Here is an 11,725-nt window from a genome sequence, read left to right as displayed (position 1 = left end):
TCATTTATTTTCACTGGGATGTAAGCAGGCTGCTTAAGAAAAGTTGGACAGGGGCCACATGCCTACTATTCATGTTCAATTGAAAAGAGGCAAAGTCAATGAGAAACTCTGGCCAGCAGCCACATTTTCCCAATGGACTTTCAAATGGGAGACAGATAAAAATGAATGATGATAGGCACTGAAAGCATACTCTTATTCACTTTCACACTCTATGTAGATGAATTCCCTATCACTGTAATCAAGTGGACTTGAGACATGCTGAGCAGCAGCTCAGTAGCTGTTTCACAGTCTAGGCACAGACCTTTATTACCTATAAATAATGATAGGCCTTCACCTCTAGCGTGCAGCAGCTTCTCACCTAATCAAAAAACTCAAGAAACTGCCATACTCAGAAAGCAGAAAAGCCTTTAAGCTTCAAAACAATTGACAAGTTTGTCAGTCAACAGGGCCGCTCTTCCATTTCAGAATGATGGGAATTTATTGCTGCAGGGAAGGATTAAAATGATCTGTGTTTGTTTATTAATATAGCAACCAAAAGTGTGTGAGGTGTTTCCTATAGACATATAGGATGACAAGTCCCTGTCTGGAAGAATATATGGTCGATAGGTTGAGCTGCAAACACAAGCATAGTGCTTCCTACTGTCCCAATCACTTCAGTAGGACTTCTTACTGTAGTAAGCGCTATGCTAGGTAGTAAGGTCCTCATCCTACAAGAAGGTCTGTGTGGGTGGAGCACTATTGATTTCAGGGAGCTCTGGCTAAGTGCTGGGGCTCTTCTGTGCAGAGCTCATTGTGGAAGTAGTGTGTAGACAGATGACAACAAAGACAGGAAAAGGAAGTGGGGAGAGGTGCTTTTTGGGAAAGGAACCAACATGTTGCTCTGTGTTTGTACAACACCTAAGACAGTAGGGTCCTGGTCCAGGATTGAGGCACAGGTACTACTGCAATACAAATAATTAATAATGCACCATGCATCTTTTAAAAAAAATTGGAATATAACTAAGGTGTTAATTTTAAATTTGATAAGAGGGAAACGTCCAAGAAAATTTCCAAAATCACTCTTATAAAAATGTGGTTTAACATAAAAGCCAACGAAAAAATAAAGGAACTTGGAGGTTGCCATCTTGGTAGGAAGTAGCACAGGGTAGAACTAAAGAAATTACACTGCAAACTCCAGTGAATAAGAGAAGCGGGAGACTATTTGAAGGCTATTTCCAGTGACATTTCAATGTGTAATTCTTTCTTGAATGTAACATTCTTCTCATAGAAATGTTCTTTCTTTTCAGCAGCTGCTGTCCAGGTTTTTTAAAGCAAGACTGTAATGTAGGTGTATTAATGGTTTTGTTACAGGAATTTGAAGCTAAAAATACCATAGGTGAATAGGTTAATTAAGTGTTAATAAGAACTATGTGAAATATTCACACTGAACCTTAAAACCCATTCAAAGTGAGCTTCTGGTCTCAGGTATGTGAACCTCAATCTGTGCTTGTGAAAGAGTGGAGGATGTGAACTGAGAAGATTAGTAAAGTGGCCTGCCTTCCTCCTCAGATTATTTGAGCCCTCCCACCATAAAGACATCTTTGGTGAGAGAAGGGATTCCTGGGGCATGGGAGAAGGAGAGGATGGTGGGTGTTCCCTTGAAGGATAGAGTTAGCCAGACTCAATCTCCAAACAAGTCTTCAGGAATTGGTTCACTTGAGAACCAAATTACAGACTTCAGTTTTTGAGTCCCTCACTTAAAAATGTGTTGCTTAACAAGAAAAATAAAATATTTTTAAACAGTTAGGACATAATGAAGATATTGTCAAATAGCTCTTGATATAGAGCAGATTTGGGAATATTGGAAAATTTGAACACCTACAAATGAGCTGTTGTGGACAATTTGCAAAATCAGGGAGAACTGGGAAAGTATTGAAAAATAGGAGGAAAGTAAATGTTGTGCAAATCTTCACAAAAGAAAGAAGAGTGATCCTGACAGCTCTGTAACCTCTTTCTCTAGTAAAATAAAGGAACATATAATGATGTGGGAAAAAGCACCAACAGCCATTCTTATTTTCATTACATTGGTGTAAATCTGAGTAGCTACACTGAAGTAAATAGATTTACCCTGATTTAACTGGAAATTCTAAATTTGTAAGACCAAATTCTGTCTCCATTTATACTCTGCAACCTCAACATTAGTGAAGTTGCAGGGCATAACAGGCAAAATGAGAGGAATGGAACTATGAGCAGCAAATAATATGGGCTTATAAGAAAAGCGAATAAGGCCAATTAACAATGCTGAGTCTTGCCCAATTATGGTGTTTTTTCGATAAATTACAAAATGATACTTAGCAGTCACAAGCCCCCTTCCTGTCCCGTTTCTTCCCCAAGGGATGTGCAGGGTTAACTGCCTCCAATTCCAGACCAGGCTGCTTGGACAGAGATTGGGCATGGAGCCTATTCCCCTCAGGTTCCCATGTAGTTCCTTCTTCAAAGCCAATTTGCTCAGGATCTGCTTAGGTATGTGTATTTGTGTAAAAAAGTTATTTGAGAGGCAGGAAGTGATACAGTATAGGAATCAAGAAAACACATTTTGGACAACATGGGGAGTCCTCATGGAGTAAAGTCAGAACCTTTAACTTTGTAAAACATCTGAATTTGCAACAGGGATTTCTAAGATATTTGGGATTTCAATTAGGTATCATTTAAAGAAAACACTTGTTTACCAATGCACGGCTTGATTAAACAGCACTGGAATTTTCCTTCGCATAAAAAGATTTGATCCATCCCAGTAATTAGCTTGCAACAATTTTAGATATGCCATTTAGAAATCAGAATATCAGATGATACACACTCATTCACATATATTGTTTGTAAATGCAACCCAACATTTATACTGCAATTATATGTGATGTCTCATTGATTCCAACTGGCTGCAGGTGACATGGGGATGTGTGACTCTCACTTTCTATTTCTTTCTTTCATTTGTTTGGCGTCACTGGTACAATTCTTGTCAATTCATTAACAGGAAATAGCTTGTGGTTACTGTCGAAAACTCATTTTCTTATACCATTTTATGTTAACTTAAAGATAGCAGATAAAAACATCTAATTATAAAACCATGTTTTTTCTGTATTCTTGATCAAATCATTTTCACCCATTCTGATTGGTGATGACATGCAAGTGATCAAAGTGCAATTTGGTAATTTCATCTCCTTTCCATTTTAAATGGAGGAATTAAGTTTTCTATAATTCTACATAGTTGCAAGCATTCAGATTCTGTGCTAGCACATTATATTACAAGCTCATAGCTCTTCCAATTGTTCAGAAAATAAAATAATTCATACATTGCACTGAATAAATAACTTTACAGTACAGTTATTTACTCTCAGACCCATTGACCCAATCCTGAAATGCTAACTAAGGGTCTGAGTCTATGCTGAGAAGTACTTTACCATGCAAATACCCCATTGTGTAATAAGGTAGTACTGAATACAAGGATAGCAGAATTGGAACTGCAAGCAGGACTCCCACTGAAGTTACATCTTCCCCACCAATTATTATTTTGAAAAAACATAATAGCACAGTCACACTGTCAGAAATCCTTAAAAAAAGTATGTTTCTTATTTTTTCAAACAAAAATACTTACTGCTAACTTGAAACTTACAAATTGTTAAATTGTATTTCTACTCTGACAAGCTGCTCTGTGAGAATGGCCTTTTTTGCCTTCAGAGCTTTCTGCTCATCAATCATAGCCCACGTTCGAGATGTAAGCCATGGATCTTTCTTCTACCCTCTTTGGAGGCCCACTATTTCCTTTGCTTTCTCAACTACCATCTTCTTCCAGTTTGATGATCTATCTTCCAGATGTTCATCAGCCTGGTCCCGTAAAACACTGGAATGGTTGCTGAGTACAATCTGGAATCTGATATACGTTTCTTTGTCCTTGAACTTCTCTATAGCTATAACACTCTTTTTGTCTGTCTTCATGATCATTTTAAGTTTACATTGAAATGTGGCCACTAAAAGATAGTGATGTGAGCCAACATTGCTCCTCTGCTGACTCTGATATCACTCAAAGATGATGGTCATCTACACCTCTCTGGTTGACAGTCACATTGTCTGGAGATCTCCTTGTAAGCTTGTGAATCTTCTTGTGCTAGAAGAGATCGCCTCATATCTTTGAGATGTTTGTGCCACAGAAATTTAAAAGCCGTTTACCATCATCAGTTCGGATGCCATCCACTGCTGTTCCTATGATTCTTCCCAACCAGTAGAGTCGTTGCTGGTTTGTGCATTGAAGTCACCTATCATCAACTTGATGTCATGGTTAGGCACATCATTCAATATGTGCACGTGCATATTGTTACCTGATGCATTTGTTTGTGCATATACTTGGATTATTGTACACTTGACATATTTTGTTTGCTGCCTGGCTACTATTATTCTGTTGTTCAGTGACTTCTAAGACAGCAAGGTCTTTGCTATATTATCTAGCCTAATTCCTACACCTCTTTCATGCATTCATCCTTGTGACTATAAGATTGTAGCACCATCTGACACCATCTTGCCACTCCCTGCTCATCTTGTCTCACTGACACCAAGTATGTTCATATGGTATTTTTTTATTTTTCTTATAACCTGTGCCAGCTTTCCCCTATTTTACAAAGTATGTGCATCCCATGTGTCTACTCTTGTTACAGATTTGATCATCAAGATTTGATATCTCGAAATCTCAGTCTCCTTTTTAATTTCACTAAGATCTATCATACTTGGGTTTTGAGCTCCATCTGTATCTACTGTCCTCAAGTTTTGGTTTAACTGACCTATTTCCGTTGCAATAAGGTTTTACCTGAGTGGGTTGCAAATCCAACTGCAACTCCCTTTATCTGGCCTTGGGAAAGGTACTGTTGCTAATAGTGGTTGTGATGAAGTAGGGGATTTTCTTATCTTTTTGTGGTTTTCCAATGGTTTGCATGCAGAGGGAGTGGGACTCAGTGCCCCTGGGTGTTACTGGTTTAACGAGGTGAGGGGAGAAGGAGTTTGTTGTTGCAGAGGACCGGAGAGGGAACTTGGGACCCCAGCCAATGGCCTGGAGGAGGGACACCCCGGCGACTGGTGACCTGACGACCCTCACCGGAGACCCAGCTCAGGAGTCGCAGCCAGTTCTGGCCAGTGAGAGGACAATGGGCTGCGAAGAGAGGACCCCATGACCTAACCAGCCAGTTCCAGCCGGGGGGGAGTGGGGGTGGAGAGGAGAGGAGGTCCAGAGGACCCTATTTACCTGGAAAGAAGACAATGGACAGAGGCGGGGCCTGGGGCCGGTGATATCAGATGCCCAGTTGGGAAGCAGGGGGGCTCTGGGCTGGAGAGGGGGAGCAGGCAGAGCCCACCTAGATGCAGGGGAGACTGGGATGTACTATGCTGAGGGAGGCCAGGCCTGAGGGTCAGAGGGTTTCCTGTGCTGTGTTCAGTCGCTCAATAAACCCTCCTGTTTTACGCTGACTGAGAGTCATTCCGGTCTAGAGAAGAGGGTTGCATCAACCCCTTCGGGGGGGTGGAGGCACCGGGGGTCCAAAGCGAGTGGACTCCCTAAGGGGGCCCACAGCGAGAGACAGATGTGCCAAGGGTCAGAGAGGTGTGGCTCCAGGAGGTGGAGGGGCCTGACCCTGAGAGAGAGTGGACCCCTGAGAAGGACTGTCTCACTGAAAGGGGCACCCCCCACGGACCGCACAGGGGCCAAGAGTGGGCATGATCTGTGAGTCCGTGACAGTTGTAGAGTTAATAAATCTGCATAGTCTGTCGGTCCTTCATCAGTTAAGACTAAGCCGATCACAGCACGTCTTCCAATCTTAATAATAAGCTTCCAGTCCAGTAATAATGAGTGAGAGTCAAATGCTGCTCTCAAGTGCACCTGAGCACCCCATTCTCTTCAAATATGCTCTCAGTTACACCTGTGCAATCTCACTATCTTCAATATGATTGCAAAGGTAGAGTTTGACCCTACTTACTCTTGGGGCTTTGAGTCATTCAGGGGCATTCCCGCTTGTTTTTTGGTAGGATAATACAGCACCAGTCAGTTATGCAAAACGGTGAGGTAACTACAGACCCCCATCTGATAAACCTGCACTTATTCGTGTAACTCCTATGATGCCAGTGTAGCTCCTTGCATAAGTAACACCACTCACAAAAGCACTGCTCATTTGTATAAATGTGAAAAGAATTTTATGATTAGCAAAATACAGAAGTCTCTTGTTGTTAAGTTACAGCTTTTTAAAACTCTATTGTCAGGGAAAAAACATTTTAATTGGTCCATAAGTTATTAAAAAGGTTGGGTGAAGTATTCTGACCTCAAGAAGCAACAGGAGTCAAGATTTTGCCAGAAAGGACATTTGAAAACTGCAGGTGGCATTGGGTTATCTCATATAATCCTGCTGGTGTTTATAACCAAATTAAGATGCTGGAAGAATTTCTGATCCCCTAGATATTGAAGGAAAATTTTCATTTTATACTAGTGCTTCTTTAAAAGTTTTGTAGTTACAAAACAAGCATATCATTTTAATTAACAGAAACATACTGTTTGCGTCATCTAGTTTGTTGCTTCTGTGAGGAATAAAAGGTACCTTCACAGAAATCCAGAGGAAATGATGACTTTTAAGAAGTAGATCTAGAGAGTACTGTGAACGCTGATGGACATTAGTACTGTTTCTCATAAGAACTTAGTCATAATTCTTGTTCGTTTTATAGTTAAATAAGAATATTTTGGTTGACTGCAACAGTTTAATTTGAATGTTTTATATTCAGATTACCTGTATGTTGGTTGGGAGGTATTACATAGATGTTCATTTTTTCAACAGCATTTAAATTGATCTAATCTGGTTTAGCTGCTGTGTATGATTGACAGCTATGTTCATTTTTTCAACAGCATTTAAATTGATCTAATCTGGTTTAGCTGCTGTGTATGATTGACAGCTATGGATGGCCTTCCAGAATATACTGGTAATTTATATTAAAGTTGAGGGTAACTTACTTTCTTAGTATAGAGTAAGAATAATACACGGCTATCAATTTATATCACTTCTATTTCGTCTTTGAATTTTTATAGTGCAGTCTCTAATCTTAAAAAACCTCAATTTTTTTAAAATGAGCAATATTTAAAACTAAGCTTATTCAAACACCCTATGTGGCTTCAGTAGTGAAAGTTACAATATGCTATGGGATTTATTAAAGTTCTCTACAGAATTTTTCACATGGCCAATGCATATCATGAGTGACTCATTTATAAGAAACAAATTATGCCCTGGGTTACATCTGTGCAACCCCAATGAAGCCAGTGGGGTTGAACAGGTGTAACCCAAGGCCGAATTCAGCCTCCAATGTTTAGTGGTGACATGCAAAGGAAAAAATTGAGTTTGTATCCCTTTTAGGTTCTTTTTGATGTATAAAAGAAGGCCTGAAATATTCCTGAAATATTTCTCTCACTAGTGTCTCTCAATACTAAAGTATTTTTTCTGCTTGTATTTTTAAAATGGAAGTACCAGGATTAGCAACTTTGGCCCAGATCCTCAACGACATTAAGGTACCTAACTCTCATTGATTTCTATGGACATTAGGAGTCTAAATATGTTATGGATCTGGGACTTTGCCCCTGTTTTTCATGGTGGACTCATTGATTCAGAACCTTGAAAGGCCTTAATTAGAGGGGAGAGTGTTTGAATAATTAAAAAAGGAGAACTTTCCTCCCCAGGGTGCGTTTATAAAAAAAAAAAAAACCCACCAAAATAAAAGTTTTAAACATTTTGTATAAAAAAATTACTTCCCCTCTCAGTTTAATGAGATATTATTCCCTTTGTTTCTGTGTTCTTTCAATCTTACTAGTTCTCCAATCAGCAACAGAGACTTCCAGCGTAGAGAACACCTGAATTTCTAATGTCGGGGGGGGGGGGGGAAAGAGGGGAAACAAGCCTCAATAAACAAACTTCTAGCATTCTTCATTCATTATATAGAAGCAAAAGGCATAAACCTCACTTCATTTTCCTTGTAGGTCACCTTTAAGCTATTCTGTTCTCAAACTACACTGGTTTCAATCGCATTACAGAAATGAAAACAATAGTTACTCTGGCTTGACACTGGCATAACTGACAGCAGAACTGAGCCCAGAGAGCATAGGTGCTGGAACTAGGGGTGCTAGGGTGACCAGATGTCCCGATTTTATAGGGACAGTCCTGATATTTGGGGCTTTTTCTTATATAGGCTCCTATTACCCCCCACCCTCTGTCCCAATTTTTCACACTTGCTATCTGGTCACCCTAAGGGGTGCTGTGCTTAGGGTTGCCAACTTTCTAATCACACAACAACGAACACCTCAGCCCTGCCCCTTCTCCGAGGCCCTGCCCCTGCTTGCTCCATCCCCCCCCCCCGTCCCTTTGTCGCTCTCTCCCACCCTCACTCACTTTCGCAGGGCTGGGGCAAGGAATTGGAGTGTGGGAGTATGGGCTCTGGGTGCTGGCTCCGGGTGGAGCCAGAAATGAGGGGTTCAGGATCTGGGAGAGGGCTCCAGGCTGGGACAGGGGGTTGGGATGTGGGGGGGTGAGGTCTCTGGCTGGGGGTATGGGCTCTGGGTGGGGCCAGGGATGAGGGATTGGGGTACAGGAGGGGGCTCTGGGCTGGGGCCAAGGCGTTAGGAGTGCAGAAGGAGGCGCAGGCTCCGGACTCTGGGGTGGGGCTGGAGATGAGGAGTTTGGGCTCCGGGCTAGGGGTTGGGGTGCAGGAGGGGGTTTGGGATACGGGGTCCTGGCAGCACTTACTGTGGCTCCCAGGAAGCGGCCGCCAGGTCCCTGCAGCCCCTAGATGCATGGGTGGCCAGGGAGGCTCCGCGCACTGCCCTCGTGCCTGCAGGCGCCACCCACATAGCTCCCATTGATCATGGTTCCTGGCCAATGGAAGCTGCAGATCCAGTCCTCTGGAGCATATGGGGGCAGCATATGGAGCCTCCCTGGCCGCCCATGCGTCTAAGGGGTGCAGGGACTTTCCAGGAGCAGCATGGAGATAGGGCAGGCAGGGAGCCTGCCTTAGCCCTGGGCCCCCGCTGCGCTGTTGACTGGACTATTAACAGCACGATTGGCAGTGCTGACCGAAGCTACCAGGATCCCTTTCCCACCCGGCGTTCCGGGTGAAAACTGGATGCTTGGCAACCCTAGCTGTGCTGCTGCCACACTCCCTGGCTTGAAGTGATTTCCATCATATACAGAATTTACAATTTGGTTCAGTGGCTCTCAGCACCCCCACTATTAAAATTGTTCTAGCACCACTGCAGAGAGACTGCTGATCTTAATCAGCACTGCAGGAGCAGTACATTTCCCTGGAGTTAAAAGATGCATGATAATTTTGAGGACCAATCCTCCATTACTGGTGTACCGCCCCACAGGGCCTGAGCCTACATTCCTGGTGCTGCCCCCCTCAGCCAACGCTCAGGGAAGAAGACTGCTGGGTCCCTACTGTCCCAGTCCACTGGTTCAAGCTGCTCAATGTGCAGGCTTGTAGAAGTTACAGGAAAGTGGCTACATCAGATAAACCTGATTATAACGAACTCCCCTCTCTCAAACGGGGCTGGAGGAGCCTTTTGCATGGCAGGGGCTTCCAGCTACAGCAGAAGCAGGCAGCACCGACCCCTCCGCAGAGCGTGCACCACTTGCCCAGGGACAATGCGCGCGCACCTGTCCCGAGCCCATCCTCTAGTCTGCGCAGAGGGGGAGGGGGAAGCTCGCACGCAGCCTCCTCAGGCGCCACCGCCCGGCAGCTGCTGCCGCTCGCGCTCTGCAAAGGGCAGGGGCGGACGGAAGAGCCGGAGCGGAGCACTGCGGCAGCGGGGAGCCCCGAGGGCTTCCCTGCCTCTCTGGGTTTGGGGACCGGGCGCTTGTAGCCCGCAGCATCCTCCCCGCCTGGTGCCCGGCATGGAGCCCTGGAAGCAGTGCGCCCAGTGGCTGATCCACTGCAAGGTGCTGCCGCCCAACCATCGAGTGACCTGGCCCACGGCTCAGGTGTTCGACCTGGCGCAGACCCTCCGCGATGGGGTCCTGCTCTGCCAGCTGCTCAACAACCTGCGCAGCCAATCCATCAACCTGAAGGAAATCAACCTCAGGCCTCAGATGTCCCAGGTAAGGGCGCCGCTCCGCAAGGGCTCCCGCTGCCCCCAGCTCGCATCCCCCATTAATCAGCGGCTTAATTTCTTTGTGCAAATGCGGAGATGCTCTAAATAGCCTGCTCGTGTTTTGCTTTCACTTACCCGGTAGCATTTAACTCTAAAGTGTTGGAGGAGAGGATGCACGCGAGGTGAAAGATGCTGTAGGGAGTTAAGTCTATTGTATGGAGGGGCACATGCCCACCCTCCATGCCCCCTTCCGTAGTCACAGCACGTTTTATGAAAAGTACTCAAGCTACTCTGTGTTTACAATAGTTATTGTGAAGTAAGGAGGTATTGAAATGCCTTCTATTTTTTTTAAAAGCAACAAGCAACCCTCCTAAAACCATACAAAACACAACCCCTCCCCAACATATTTCAGTTTTGTTTTGTTGTCAAATTCTGTCCTGATGACTAGGTCAGCAATTTTAAAATGAACTGTGTCATGTAGAATGAGGAATCTAGGCAGTTGAATTACCATTCTGTATAATTATAATAGCTAGGGGGAAAAAACTCCCAAGAAGACCAACTTGACATAAATCTGCTGCAGCCCTCTGAAGGTTTCTGGGCATGTGATCTAATCACATGCTGGTGTTTTTAGTGTTTCCCCAACCATTCCTCAAAAGACAAGCAAAAAATATAACAAAACCTGTGTGTGAGATTGTTAGGTGTCTGATCTTCATGGAGATCAAAGTTAAAGCTCAGGGTGCCTCTCAGTCAGTCCTGTGTCCCTACGTCTTGGATTACATATTGTATTGGGGACCTCAGAACAGAGAGGTTCCTTCTGGACCTCAGAAGCTGTGATATCCATGCACAAAGCTGTGATAACCTAAGCACATGATTTCAGTTTCGACTGTAAATTTCATGCTTTTTGTCAGATAAAATTGGCCCTAATCTTTCCTCTTTCACCCCTCTCACCACTGGTGTTTTTGAATGTCCTTTTCATTTATTTTTGAGAGGCCCCCATCCTATAAGGCACATGATGCAGATGGGGAGCTCCTTTGAAGTCATTGGGGTTTTGCACAGGTGTCTTTTCTCGTGGAACAATTTACAAAGATCAGAGGTCCAGTCACTGAACCTGCGAAAAAGCACATGCTTAATTTTAAGCATGTGAGTAGTCACATTGAGTTAAATATGCAGAAGGTTAATTAGATGGATAAGCTTTTGCAACATCAAGGCCTTGTTTTGTATCCTCCTTTTTGAGTTGTATGAATTATAGTGTTAATCCTGATTTATGGAGCGGTAATAACCATGGTTAAGCTACCTTCCCAATATAAGCCTGATTTTTAGTACACTTTGCTTTTCCTTCTAATCTTCCTGAATCTTTACATCCTGCACCTCAACCCTGGTAGATTTTATCTGAGAAATTGTTTTTTTAATTTTTAAAAAATTAAAAACTGAGTAGTTATAAAGTTATGGTGTTTGGAACTGCAAACACCTGTCCTTCAGATCTGAACAATTTCCTAATGATTTTTTTGTCTCTTGTCTCAAAAGGACTTAGAATTTCTGAAATTGGGCCTGAACCTGCAAATGAGTCTGCTTGGGTGGACTCGGTGTTCCTGT

The 11,725-nt window shown here is 43.4% G+C and overlaps 1 protein-coding gene across 6 annotated transcripts in view; it reads left to right on the top strand.

The window, feature by feature from the left end:
- Positions 1 to 9,662: 9,662 nt before the first annotated feature.
- VAV3 (vav guanine nucleotide exchange factor 3) overlaps positions 9,663 to 11,725 on the top strand; it is a 258,222-nt gene continuing 256,159 nt past the window's right edge. For 2 of the 6 annotated variants that reach the window (XR_010589723.1, XR_010589724.1), the window contains exon 1: positions 9,675 to 10,139. Coding sequence is in view for 2 of the 6 variants with exons in the window: in XM_065554296.1 (XP_065410368.1) it covers positions 9,687 to 10,139 (453 nt within the window). In the remaining 4 variants the exon portion in view is untranslated. Of the gene's footprint in view, positions 10,140 to 11,725 lie in introns of all 6 variants that reach the window. The other 4 variants (XR_010589722.1, XM_065554296.1, XR_010589721.1 and 1 more) reach the window with 4 other exon arrangements.

This window comes from Chrysemys picta, chromosome 8 (genome assembly GCF_011386835.1).
Source record: "Chrysemys picta bellii isolate R12L10 chromosome 8, ASM1138683v2, whole genome shotgun sequence".
NCBI lineage: Eukaryota > Metazoa > Chordata > Testudines > Emydidae > Chrysemys > Chrysemys picta.
The sequence above is the reverse complement of the archived record's forward strand: the minus strand, read 5'-3'. Positions and strand labels throughout refer to the sequence as shown.